The sequence below is a fragment of the Octopus bimaculoides genome, chromosome 13 (genome assembly GCF_001194135.2).
Source record: "Octopus bimaculoides isolate UCB-OBI-ISO-001 chromosome 13, ASM119413v2, whole genome shotgun sequence".
Classification (NCBI taxonomy): Eukaryota; Metazoa; Mollusca; class Cephalopoda; order Octopoda; family Octopodidae; genus Octopus; species Octopus bimaculoides.
The window spans coordinates 44,732,583-44,746,595 of record NC_068993.1 but is presented as its reverse complement, the minus strand read 5'-3'; the positions used below and the strand labels follow the sequence as shown (position 1 = coordinate 44,746,595).

At 35.5% G+C, this 14,013-nt stretch overlaps 1 protein-coding gene across 3 annotated transcripts in view; it reads right to left on the bottom strand.

Annotated features, from left to right (window-relative positions):
* Window positions 1-13,451, bottom strand: part of LOC106880647 (protein FAM114A2) — a 34,909-nt gene extending 21,458 nt beyond the window's left edge. For 2 of the 3 annotated variants that reach the window (XR_008265392.1, XR_008265391.1), the window contains exons 1-6: window positions 13,274-13,450; window positions 8,178-8,685; window positions 5,049-5,133; window positions 4,670-4,792; window positions 2,197-2,357; window positions 683-935 (exon numbers count right to left, since the gene is read on the bottom strand). Coding sequence is in view for 1 of the 3 variants with exons in the window: in XM_052972458.1 (XP_052828418.1) it covers window positions 683-935; window positions 2,197-2,357; window positions 4,670-4,792; window positions 5,049-5,133; window positions 8,178-8,681 (1,126 nt within the window). In the remaining 2 variants the exon portion in view is untranslated. Of the gene's footprint in view, window positions 1-682; window positions 936-2,196; window positions 2,358-4,669; window positions 4,793-5,048; window positions 5,134-8,177; window positions 8,686-13,273 lie in introns of all 3 variants that reach the window. The other variant, XM_052972458.1, reaches the window with a different exon arrangement.
* Window positions 13,452-14,013: the final 562 nt, after the last annotated feature.

Genomic DNA, 14,013 nt, shown 5'->3' with positions numbered 1-14,013 from the left:
ATATCTTCGTCTTCACGCTATTTGTATATTCTCCCTACATCACTTATTTAAAATTTTTTGCACTCCGTCTATTCAAATACACTATTTACATTTCTCCCTCTATCGAAGACCATTGTGTAATATTGTTTCACTTTTATTCTTTCCCCTTTTTTGGATAGACTTGTGACTCGTGATGAAAAATGGATCTTCTATCAAAATGTTAAACATCGTAAACAGTGGCTTGGTAAAAGGGAAAAAGCTCAACCACAACCGAGAAGGGAACTTCATGGGAAAAAGGTTCTTCTCTCTATCTGGTGGGATTGCAAAGGAGTAATTCACTTTGAATTGTTACCACCTTACTGCTTTGTTTTGTAATAGACAGCCCAGATTGAGCAGACCTATCAAAGCTGTTCTACTAGTGACCATCCTCTCCTTTTGCGGGTTAGGGAATACATTATCTAGCCTAACAACCCTTTCTTTTTTAAGATGATATATGATTTGACAGAGATTAGTTACTATTCAAATCAGATAAAGTAACTGCATAGAGACTCAGCTGGCAGCTTTGTTTGCTAATACTTAACAAAAGGAAACTTCAAGGAGTGATTCCCAATCCAATAAAGTTAACACATACAAAAAAAAAACATGACATAGGATAGAACAATCATTATAAATGCAATATTATAAATGAAAAATATTTAGAAACCTTGGTAATCTTCAAACAAAGCTCCAAAATCAAACTTCAATGCTTCGGTAGTTTCTTGAGCAATTTTTTCCTCCATTTCTGATTTCTCTTTAGCTTCCTTCAGCAGATCAGCAAGCTGTGGTGAATCACCTCTCTCGAATAACATTTTGGTTTTATCCCTGATTCCTACTGGATCATGTTCATTGATTGCATCAAATGTTTTCCTCCCTAAACTTTCTAACACATCAAGGCTTCCTGTAACAATGTTTTTACTCTGGAACAACAAACCAAACAGCTAATAAGATTTTTAAAAAGTACACGAAGCAAAACAACTTGAGTATCCTAAATGTGATTTAATCTTTTTCACACAAACCCATCCAAGACACTTTACCATTTCCATGTTACTAATCTGCTCATATTTAGATATTCAAATTGAGATTGCAATCACAAAAATAATTTTATTATTTTGTCTTTGTATTTGGTTTTGTATTCTTGATGTGAACTCATGTTGAAACAGATTTTGTCATATCTTGGATCATCATAATGACAATAATAGACACAAACACTGGACATTAATGACAATAATAAACACAAACACTGGTTCTATTTCAATTCTTTATGTTTTTTTGTATTTGTCAACTGGTTAGCCATTTAACCAATTAACTAATTAACTGTTTGATTACTTGTTCAATTAATCAAATGCAAGATTTCAGTAGGTAAAATTTCCATAATAAATTTATGTAAGAACATTTCATTCTTCTCAGATGTGTGGACTGTATTCCAAACAGTCTACACAAGTAACTAAAACATCAAGCAAGGATGCAACATGCATTTAAAGCATCAAAGTTACTACAAATACTAGATGTCACAAACCCTGATGTGTAATAACAACGCCCACATATATATCAATGCCATAACTAAATCCAAAAGCCTTGATCAGTTGATGACCATCCACAAAACTCAAATAAAACCAATACTAGAATACTATTTACGTATATGGGCCAGTGCTGCTGCTAGAGTACATACAAACACCCTAGACTTTAAAAGACAGATTGATTGGTAAAGACTCACTCACAACCCAAACAACCACAATTTCACAAATATGCTGTTTCTTCTCTCTTCCTCATGTATAGTTCCTGCATCAGTCTTTCAACTCGCTGGTTTCACATTTTCTTCCACCCAGGCCCACCCAATATAACTGTCTCCCCTCTTGTCACACCTACCATGTCCTTACATCCAACCACCACCATCAGATCCCACATTAAACTCTTAATCCTTCCCCTCCAGACCTTGATCCCTCTAGAATTCCCTTCCTAACTACATCAACCAACAGATCAACCAATAGTTTGACCCTCAACTACACTAGTCTCAGTCAGAAGGGCCTGTGCAGGTTATAGATACAGACTAACTCATATAAAGAAAGCAAAAAAAACTTTTTCTTTGAATGACAATGGAGGAATCTAATAAAATCAAGTTCTCCTATTGAGATTTTACAACTAGCTACCCTTGCTAAATGAATACAATTTTTCGCTTACCTTTTCTTGAACTGCCCCAGTAATCTTGGACACTCCCCAACCAGATAGCCAACCACCGATACCTTGATTCTCTGATTTTGACCCTTCTCCTTCCTCTCCTTCTCCAACATCAGGGTTTTCTTCAGGAGGCAAAGTTTCAGTTTTGTCTTCTGGTTTCTTTCCTGTTCACAAATATGAAACAAATAAAACAAACAAAATTACAAAATTTACCAAAAAAAAAAAAACAAGAGACAATATTATTTAATGAACAGAAAGTACAAACTAAGTACAAAGAAAAGCAAAGCATATATTTATATAAATTATATGCAAAATACATAAATTTGTAATAAAATAAATATATCTTTATCTTTTACTTGCTTCAGTCATTTGGACTGTGTCATGCTGGGGCATAGCCTTGAAGGGTTTAGTAGAGCAAATTGACCGGAGTACTTAGTTTTTAAGTTTGATAGTTATTCATATATAATGATGACTAGATAGGGATCAATTATCTGGGTGGGTATCATGCGAGCACTCAAGTATAATCCTGGTAACTGCATCGAGTAGTAAAGAGCACTTAAGATTACTTAGGGTGAGTAACCACACTGTAATTCATCTGATGGGTTAATTCTGGTGCATATTCTGTTAGTCTCTTTTGCAAAACTGGTAAGTTACAAACATATAAACAAACCAACAATGGTTGGAGAACAAACACAAATACACACATGTGTATATATATATATATTGTATAAAGGATCATGGGTATATACACACATACAACAGGTTTCCCTACAGTTTCCATCTACTAAATTCACTCACAAGGCACTTGTCTGACTAGGGCTATAGCAGAGGACACTTAACCAAGGTGCAGCACAGCAGGACTGAACCCCAAACGACATGATTGCAAAGCAAGGTTCTTGACCAGACAACAGAATACTACCATCATTGTCTTTTTTTTAATAATTCAGTCTAAGGAGGAAGGACAGTGACTGTGACCCTTGAGACCTGGCCTGAAAGCAGCATCAGAGTGGACTCAATTAAAGGCACCCCAAGTGTACACCTTTGTTTGCTCTTCAAGTACAAGCAGAACTAAGAAGATTCTTTTGGAATTCTCAGCTGTAGTCTCTTGCTTGAAGAAACCTGGCAGATACACCAGTATCAGTCGATTAAATCAACTCTAGTACTACTGTGGCACCTTATGTTATCAACCATGGACTGATGAAAGGAAAATTCATCCTCAGTGCAATTTGAACTTAGAATGTAAAGGGTAATAACTAAGTACTGCCCACCCACTTCTAAATTAGTCAGAAAGAGGTGATTGGATGCAGCTGTTTTGATGCTGACAATTTGATACAGTGGACTGGATGTTCAATCTGTTTTGGTGACAGTACTTTTTAGCATTGGAGACAAAAACATGCACACAGAAATATACAGATAGAGTGAGAGAGAGAGACATTAAAATTTATTAATTGAACACGATTGGCAAACACTTTTCCTCTCCTCATATACATAAAGAGAAATATGCTCACACACATAAACAGGGAGAGAGACAAACAGAGATAGAGGGGAAGAGAATGAGAGAAGCATTAACCCATTACCTACCAGTGATCTTATATGAGATCACTTAAAAATTACAAATTTCGTAATTATCTGTCAATATTTACACATATCTAACCTTTTTGCTATATCTACTAGGTATATTTCTCTGATATTCAAATGAGGTTTGCTAATTTTTCACCCAATATCTCATTTATTTCTATTAAAAATGTTATTTTGATCATTCCAGCATGTTTCTAAGGCTGTTTTATGCTAGAAATCAAAGTTTCATAACAAAATTCCAGTTAATAGCATTATGGGAGGTAATGGGTTAAAATGTTTGATGTTAAATAAGTAAGCATTAAATCAGCAATACCAAATAAGTGGTGTCAATACTGCTGTACCAATACATCTCATACCCAAAATTAGTGTGGGCTGCTTCATAAACACATTACAAAAATTATGATACAGTTTGAACAATGATATTTAACTTATTAATTTTTGTTGGTGTCTGCAAGACAATGTAAAAACTCTAGAGCTGAAGGTTAGATGCATCTGTTGAGGAACTGAGGAAGTCAGGACAATGGAAGAACCATTCTAATATAACTGGATGTGTTTTCTGAGAGAGAAAGTCAGACAGAAAGTCAGTTAGCAGAGGAAATTAGAGCCAAACCAACAAACAGCAAGAAACACAGAGAGAGAGGGGGGGGGAGTTAGGAAGAGACTTACAAGAGAGACAGAGAAAGACAGTATAAAGATAAACAGATATACAATTAGATAGTGAGAGACAGACAGACAGACAGAAATAGAGATAGACATACATACAGACAGACATAAAGAGACAGAGAAAAATAGTTAGATAGTCAAAAAGAAAGTGATTGAAAACGACAAACAAATGACAAAAATGATAGCAATAATTACTACTAATGATTTATCTCTCTCCTACCACTTATTTCCTTACCTTCTTTCTCTTTTGCTTCAGGTAGATTTTCCATTTCTTTTGCTTCTTTGGCCATTTCTTCAGGTGAAGGTACACTAGTCAAACCAGTCTCCACAGTATCGATAATGGTATTGACACCATCACCTGAAAGTAAAGTCACTCTTTGTATTATATATTCACACATATATATATATATATATATATGAGATTTCTACCATCCATGAAAAAGTTACAAGTATGTTGTTATAACGGGGGTGGTGGTAAATTTTGTTGAAAGAGATAAAGAAGAGAAAAAAAGAAAGAATCAGAAAAAATGAAAAAAAGAGATATAAACAAGAAATAGAGAGATAAGGAGGAGAGAGAGCATGTACAGGACGTAAGTCTTGGTTGAAACACTTACCTATCTGAGACGTAAATGTGGAAACAGATGAAGCTGCTGCCCCAATGAAAGATGATCCCCAGCTTCCCCATCCCCAGCTTGATGTCTAAAAGCAGAAGAAATGAAAATAAAAAAAACAATATATATATCCACCCACACCCATATACATACATACAAAACTGTGTTACAGAAAGCAATGGTAGTGGTAGTGTGCTTGAAAAAAATATAGATAGATTTAGTCTGAAGAAAATGAGATGACAAAGGTATAAGCAATTATCTTATGAACCTCATTAGCTTACAGCTGTTTCTGCCATAATAATCTTGATATTTTGGGTAAAATACTCCTTTTCAAAGGTATTAAGAGAACACTTCTGAAGGTGATGAATTAGCAGTAAGTTTGGAAAACAGGTGTTGGAAGAGGTTGGGGGGTCTTGAATGCAAATAGTGGTGGATCCTAGTTATCTCTTGACTTCCAGCACCTTGTTTGACATAGATAGCATGATCTGCCTCACTGTATTTGTTCTGGATATGGGTGAGTTCATTTCATAAGTACCTCAGCTCTTATAGAAAGGCTCGATTTGCAGTGGATGAATAGATCTCTGAAAGCAGCTTTTTTATAAAAGTCGGTGCTGATGTTACCTGCTTCAGTTCTCATTAAAGTTCTTACTTCATTCTCTCTCTCTCTCTCTCTGCATTATAAAATATAATTAACCTAATTACATCTTAAGCCTTCAAGGACACATGAACTATCAAAATAATAATGTATTGACTACTCTAATCATCGTCTCCTTATTTCATGTCTGCATATTTTTATGTTTGGCATGGGTTAGACAGAATCCCATGGTTGAGGTCAGTACATATTTATGGGGGAACTACCCATTGAGAAGGGCTGGAGGATCACAACTCAGCATTTTATTATTTCCTGGATGCCCTTCCTAACACCAACTACTTTACAGAACATGTTGGGTGCTTTTATCATGGCACCAGTACAAGATGGTTGTCACTTCCTTGATAAAACTAAAGGGTTCTCACAACCCTACACTTTACTGAGTGTATTGGGTGCATTTTTTGTAGCACCAGCACTACAGAGGTAGCCATATCCTTAACATGTCTAAAAGAACTACATGACTCTGCATGTCTGTTTGCTTACGACCTATTTACAAGTGAGAGGTATGAGTGAAAGCTTGACTTAAGCCCTTCACTTCCTATGGAGCATAGACATCAATAACTGTTCACTGTTCTTCACTCTGAGCTGCCTCTTCTGCTTCTCTCATAAGTTTCTCTGAGGGAAGGCCTTCGTCTACTAGGTCTTGTTGATTTTGAATTGTCATTGATGCTTTTGTAATTTTGCTTTCTTCTTGGTAGGAGTGTTGGCCCTATGCAAACATCTTTTTACTGCTGAGAAAAAGTGGTCCATATTAGTCTGGCTTTTGACCTGTCCGGTATGAGAGGTCCTCCAAGGAGCTTGTGTTATGCTGACTCAGGATCATTGAGATACACAAGCCACCACACAACAACAAAGACTGGACCTTGTGGTGGCATGTGTGAAGGGTGTGTGAATAATAGTCATTAGTGGGGTGAGTGGTATGGGTATTCAGTATTCTGAGATATATACACATAGTCAAGGCAGTATGGTTAAAAATAGACAAGGTAATGATAGAAGACATGACCTACAACAGTGTTTCTCAATAAGGGTTCATATGGTCCTTGGGGGTCTATATAAGATTTTGTTGTCAAAATTTATGTGCAATAAACAAGTTATATTTCTACAATACACAAGGTATTTTAATAATTGCTTTTATACAATTTCTAATAATATTTAATTATAAAAATATAATAGGATTTTTTTAACACCAAATGCCGAGGAGGGGGCCATCCAAGTAATATAGGAATCACAGGAGTTCATAGGTAAAAAAAATGGTTGAGAAACACTGACTTACAAAAGAGAGAGACTCAGGGTATGTGGGGGGAAAAGGAGCAAGAGTATAATGGTAGACAGAGAGTGACAAGGTAATGACAAGCAATACAGGAGGAGAGAGTGAAGGTAGAGTGAACTGAGCATTGGTCCTTTGCAGTCTCCTATACGTTGACTTTGAGATGGACCAGAAGGTTGAGTGATGAGGCTGACACTAGGGAGAATAGAAAACAAGCAGGTCCTGTACCGATGACTTTGAAGATTGGCAGAAAAATGAGTGAAAGGGAGCAGAGAGAGTAACAAAGTGTTGGAGATGCAGCAATAGAAGACTTAGTAGTATATATATATATACTGTACATCAACATCATTGCTTTCGTTACTTTTGATCTGCCATGTTTGCATTGCTGATTGGATCTTCTATGGTCAGCTTTCCACTGTCACTGTGAATTGTCAACCAACATGGTCTCTCACATCGATCATTTTTCACCACTTCATCTTAGATATTCCTTGATTTCCCTCTTCCACAGTTACGACTCTTTTGAGCATTTGGTACTTCTTTATACAGCTGTCATCCTCCATATACATCACAGTCTTCTTTTATATACTACACCTAACTTTACTTGTATTCAATTTTAATATCAAAATTTAATGTGATTCTCTCAAAATATATATATCAAAATATAATATAAATTTTCAGACCTTAAAAGATGAAAACTTTTGTAATATTCAGCTTGATCTCCAATCATTATCAAGTGTTTTAACCCTTTCGTTACTGTATTTATTTTGAGATGCTCTGGGTTTCTTTCAATTACTTTAAATATAACAAAGAATTTAGTAAAATATCTTGGTTATCATTCAGCTAGTGTTAGGAACATAAATTGTGACTTAGGTTTGGTGGAAGATTTTAATTGAAAACTTATGAAAACAAGACATTTGTATTCAGAACAAGAGCCGGTTTCAACCAGGTTGGTAACGAAAGAGTTAATCCTAGATATGTACATATTACAGAACTAGGAGCTTTTATTTTTAAACTAAGAGTTAATAATGTTCTGATGCCCAAGAGTTACTACTCTAGATTTAAAATTAAAGATTCCAAGTTCAAATCTAATTTGGCACTATGTACACATCCCAGAATTCATTAATAGTCTAAAAAAAAATTAAATTATATTTACAGTAACACATCTCAGATATTTACATCTTTTCATCAAAATGTAATGGTATCTCTTGTTACCTACCTTTCCAGATTTTTCTTGGTTTTCTTTTGTGGCAGTATTTTTGTCAGGAAGAGTTTCTTTATTGTTCTCTTCTTTGTTATCTAAAGATAAAGACAGTCTCTTCAGGTTACAGTCCTGTAAAACATCACTCTGGTCGTCTTCCTCGGAGAAGTTACTTTTCATACGATTGTCATCACTTTCATCGGTGATTCGAACATCTTCCATATCAGGTTTAGGTAACTGTACATTATCAACCTGTGGTGTGGTCATTTCACTGGAAATGGTGCTATCAGAGCTCTCAAAAGAGTTCATAAATTTATCGGCAATTTCTTCATCAGTTGACTTAGCCATTTTACCTTTCTTTTTTTGTTGGTTTTTCTTATTTTTGCCTTTAGAGTTTTTATTGTCATTTTTGCCACTGCTTGTTTGGGGTGTTAGTTGGCCTTTCTTGCTAGTGTGTGACACAGGTATGTCGTCACCTTCACCAGCACTAGCAAAGGCTCCATCATCTTCAGAATCAGACATGGTTCTAGAAAAATACAAAAACTTATGTTAATAAAGTATATAATATTGAGGAAAAAATACTATAATTGAAAAATTATAGCATGAATGGCTATAGGTGATTAAGACACTCGCTTTGACATATGGTTTCAGATTGTACAGTACCTTAGGCAAGTGTATTCTACTATAGCCCAGGGTCAACCAATGCCACATGAGGGAATTTGGTACACAGAAACTGTGTGGAATCCCATTGTATATGTGTGTGTCTTTATGTTTTTGTTTGTCCTTCACCTATCACTTGAAAACTAGTGTTGGTTTGTTTACATCCACATAACTTAGCAGTTTGGCTAAAGAAACTGACAGAATAAGTGCCAGACTTAAAATAGCCCTGTGGTCAATGTAGATGACTAAGCCCTTCAAGGTGGTGCCCTAGCATGGCCACAATCCAATGACTGAAACAAATGAAAGAGAAAAAAGGGTGTGTGTGTGAGGAGGATTTCTAAAACCATAATGATTCTGCCAATCCACTGCCTTTAATAATTGCTTCTCATTTAGGCACAAGACCAGCAATTTAGAGGTGAGGATACGGGGTTAGTTGATACCAGTACTTTACTGGTTCTTTATTTTGTTGAATCCCAGAAGGATGAAAGGTAAAGATGACCTCAGCAGTATTTGAACTCAGAATGAAAAGAGCCAGAATAAATAGTACAAGACATTGTGCTCAATGCTCTAACAATTCTAACCAATCCACCACCCTACTACTACTACAACTAAATAATAATAATCCTTTCTACTAAAGGCACAAGGCCTGAAATTTTGGGAGAGGGGACTAATCGAGTGTTTCAATGGTATTTAATTTATTGACCCTGAATGGATGAAAGGCAAGGTCGACCTTGGTGGAATTTGAACTCAGAACATAAAAGACAGATGAAATGTCATTAAGCATTTTGCCTGGTGTGCTAATGATTATGAAATAAACAAATGGGTCAAGTGAGCAGATTTTTTTAAATTAGAAACCAAATTTTTGTAAGGAAGGTAGGAGAGGTACAACCAAGTAAATTTACCTCAGTATATTACTGGCAGAAATTTAAACGGTCATCTTTTGAACAAAGAGCAAATGTTACTGTTTTCCATAAGGTTCTATTTTCATAATAAATCGTCATATGTTTGTTTTCGGTATGAAGGTATAGGAGTGTTTACTTTTCTTCAGAAAAATCAACATCTCAAGATATATTAAGACTCTCAGTTTGAATAAACTGTTGTCAAAGCATCAAACATGAAGTACATATTTTAAAGACAAGATATTACTCTTATCTCTAAACATACAAAGGCAAACCTTGAAAACTCATCCACGATACCAATCAAGTAATTCTAAGAATTAAAGAATGGTAGAGGACTTTTGACCAGCGTGAAGTCCAGTTCTTGTTGAGGTAGCTGTAGACACCTTTGATATCATTGTAAATATTCAATTAAAGATCACAGTTTGAAAATAACTTACAATATTAATCACATCAAAGTGTAACCTTGTAAAGAGGAACATGTATCAGCTTGAAATTTGATGTAACTTTTATCAACATTGAAGTGATGGAATTTAATGGAGGCCTGCTATCAGATATAGCTTACCGTAGAATATATTGTAGGAAACGTGAACACATGAGATCTTCAATATTAGGAAGAGGAAACGCATTTTGCAAGCAGCAACAATTTATCCTTTGTGAGCAGTTGATAACAAGGCATTGTTTGCTACTATCCTTACCACTACCATTTGTGCTCTTCTTGGAGAGATTGAGGGCTCAGTGATACCATTATTAAGTAGCCATGTAGTTTCTTTCTTAGTAAGCATTTCATCAGGTGGTGAAAACAGTGAAATTTAGTAACAATTGGTATTTAAATCATTGTATAGGTAGAAAAGAAATATGTGAAGGCATCATTATTGGAACAAGTAAAGCCATAGTCAGAGTCTTTTTAATGATTCCCTGAGTTTAAATCAGAATCATATTATATAAGTAGGTTATGTCTTAAAAGTATTGAGGAACACAAGTTAAATAAAAACATTTACATGCACCTTTTCATACAAACGAACACGTAAGATGTTTAAAATACATAAGGCTGAAAAAAGAATCTGCTTAGATTGATATGCTAGGTCAATTCAAAGACATTGTTGCCATATTGGGAGTGCAAAAGTCTTCCAAACATCTATAAAACTAATGATGCTATCCAAATGACGAAAAACGTCAACATATTAGTTTGCTATGTACATAAGTTTTCAAGTCCAAGCAGACAATGAGATTCTGTAGTTTTTGCATACCAAATTCTACTCACAAGGTATTAGTCAGCTGAAGACAATGTCAGGCGATAGTTGCCCAAAGTACCTCATAGTGGGTTTGAACTTAGAACCATATAGCTACAAAGCAAATGTTTTTAACTACACAGCTATTTAGTGGGGAAGTGTCCCAGCAAACCACCCCTACAGTTCAATTTTTATTTCCAGTTGCTGCTATTTCCAGCTGCTGCCATTTCGCTTCTCCTACATCTTTAATGCTAGAAAGAAAATGTATGCACGTCACATGATGTTTTTCCCCCTTTCAATAAATCTTGAGACCGAATATATACATGTAATTAAATTCGCTATGAGGTAAATTAAATTCATGAGTTAAAGAGAAAGGTTCTTCGTGGTAGCTCGGCCTGGTAGGAATAGCACCAAATTCCGTCAAATCAAACTCTACATTCTTAAAACAGAAAGGACACACTGCACAATGTAGTCCTTGATATACGAAAAGACATGAAGGTCAAGGACAGATTTCTTTTTGTCACTGTTGAATCACGGTTGGCACAGAGTTAAAAATAACAATAATTGCTAGAAACTTATATACAATATTAATAATAAAGATTAGCAGCAACAACAATAACAAAATGACACTTTAAATCAACTAGAATCGACGTATTATTATTGCAAGAGACAGTAACCAATTTAAGCACGCAGCATTCTTCTAAAATCTTACAACGTGGATAACACTTCACAAGTTCCATGTTTCACACACTGTTTTTCGTTCACCCTCACCCGATGATCTCAACATCTCCCGTATGTTTTACAATCCTCTGTATCTCAAGGAATTCCTCTTCTGGGACCAACCACCCGAGTCGCATTTAAGTTTACGTCAACGAACTCTAGCGTTTGTCACAGATCGTAGATTTCTATCGATTTATTTATTTATTTTTTTATTATGAGTGTTTTTCTAATTATTAATCCATTATCACAGATTTATATGATACGCTTCTGCTGCAATCGGGGTGACTGCTATATTACATACTATTTACAAAAGTATACAGAAAGAAATAACACACACAAAAAAAAAAGAAAAGAAAATCAAGAAATCGGTAATTGATAAGCAAAGTATAAAGGAATTCACACTCAATTAATTAATTATGCACCATGTCAGGTTGTGGGGTGGGGGGCACACTGTTTATATCTTGTATGAATTGAACTTGCCAAGCATGAAATATATCCGAACAAGTGGTTAATTTTATAATCAGTTCGATAAGTTAGATGATATAATAACGTGACAACCCGATTCACGAAAGAGCTTCTATTTGGCCACCCGACTTACTAGAAGTAGCACACAAACCACCTTCGACACACACACACGTCCTACCGTCTTTAAATGTAATTTATTTTTAAATACCGTTGAAAAAAAATGGGCGGGACGGTCTCCGTTGAAATGCCGCTGCTTGCTCAGGTTTGCTAAACAATAACAACGTGACATTACTCAACAGGTTGCTGTCCATATTCCCACGACTGGATTTTCAAAGCTTTCTCGCATGACATATTAGAACACTTGTTAAAATTATACGTAGAATTTTGATCACCTTTTCCACTCAGTGGTGTGGACAGCTTTTCTCTTTTTTGTATCATATAAATATACGATTTGCTGTTTTTGTTTATTTAATTATTTATTCTATCTTTACACACACACACACCTCTGAAGGAGATGTTATGTGGCTATGTGGTAAGTAGCTTGCTTATGAACCACATGGTTCCGGGTTCATTCCCACTGGATGGCACCTTGGGCAAGTGTCTTCTACTATAGCCTCGGGCCGACCAAAGCCTTGTGAGTAGATTTTGTAGACGGAAACTGAAAGAAGCCCGTCGTATATATGTATATCTATATATATGTATGTGTTTCTGTGTCTGTCCACCCAACATCGCTTGACAACCGATGCTGGTGTGTTTACGTCCCCGTAACTTGGCGGTTCGGCAAAACAGACCGATACAATAAGTACTAGGCTTACAAAAGTCCTGGGGTCGATTTGCTCGACTAAAAGGCGGTGCTCCAGCATGGCCGCAGTCAAATGACTGAAACAAGTAAAAGAGTAAAAGAGTAAAATGATAAGGGAATAATAAAGAAAACAAGTCAAAAAGAAAGACAAGTGAAAATACTAGAAAAGTGAAATAAATGCAATGAATGACGTAGTATATATTATCTATGAATTAACCAGACGTTGCTGAGGGTAGGAATTTTTTTTTTGAAGCATTGAATAACATCTGGTGACAATTGAAGACAGCTGACGGGATTAATATTTATTGTGTTGTTGTAAAAACTATCGTGAATACTTACCAAATTCACTAGCTATAATCTTTCAACCAAATTATTCACCGTCAATGCAGGAGATTACTACATGTAATGTTGGTGAATGAAGTATCAACAATAATAATAACAACAGTGATTTCCCAGCAGAAGACACGTCGTCGTCGTCGTTGTAGTCACTCACTTAAACGAGATAACTGTGCGCATGCGTAATATCAGGTTTCCAAAAAATGTATAGGACCAGTATTTTACAGTTTGGACTCACTGACTTTGAGTCTGTCTGCATAGCTCGGTTGGTAGAGCATCGAACTTTAAGACATAACCTCAAAATTGATCTGAGAATCGCGAGTTCAAGTCCCTCTGCAGGGGCATCGTTTTCTTTGAGAGAAATTATAATTAAAATAACTATTATCATATGTGGGAAGAGCCCTTATTTACAAAGTCCATAAACACACTCATGTTGTTTGTCTATATCTCATTTCTTTTTACTTTTTTCAAAGCTGCTGATGTTCGTTTATGTCCCCAAAAATATTTATAGAGATGTAGCAACAGTTAAATGGTTTAAAAATTGTATAACTATTAAAAAGGATAGAAACGAACTAGTGAAAAATATTTGGGGAGTCATGAACAGACATCAACTGCTTTGGGAGGGAAGAAAAGAGAAATATAGACAAACAACTGGTGAGTGTGCTTATAGGCTTTATAATATAAAAATATTGGTTTCAACTCAGTTTCAGATCAAAAATTTTTAGATTACAAAACAAAATCGA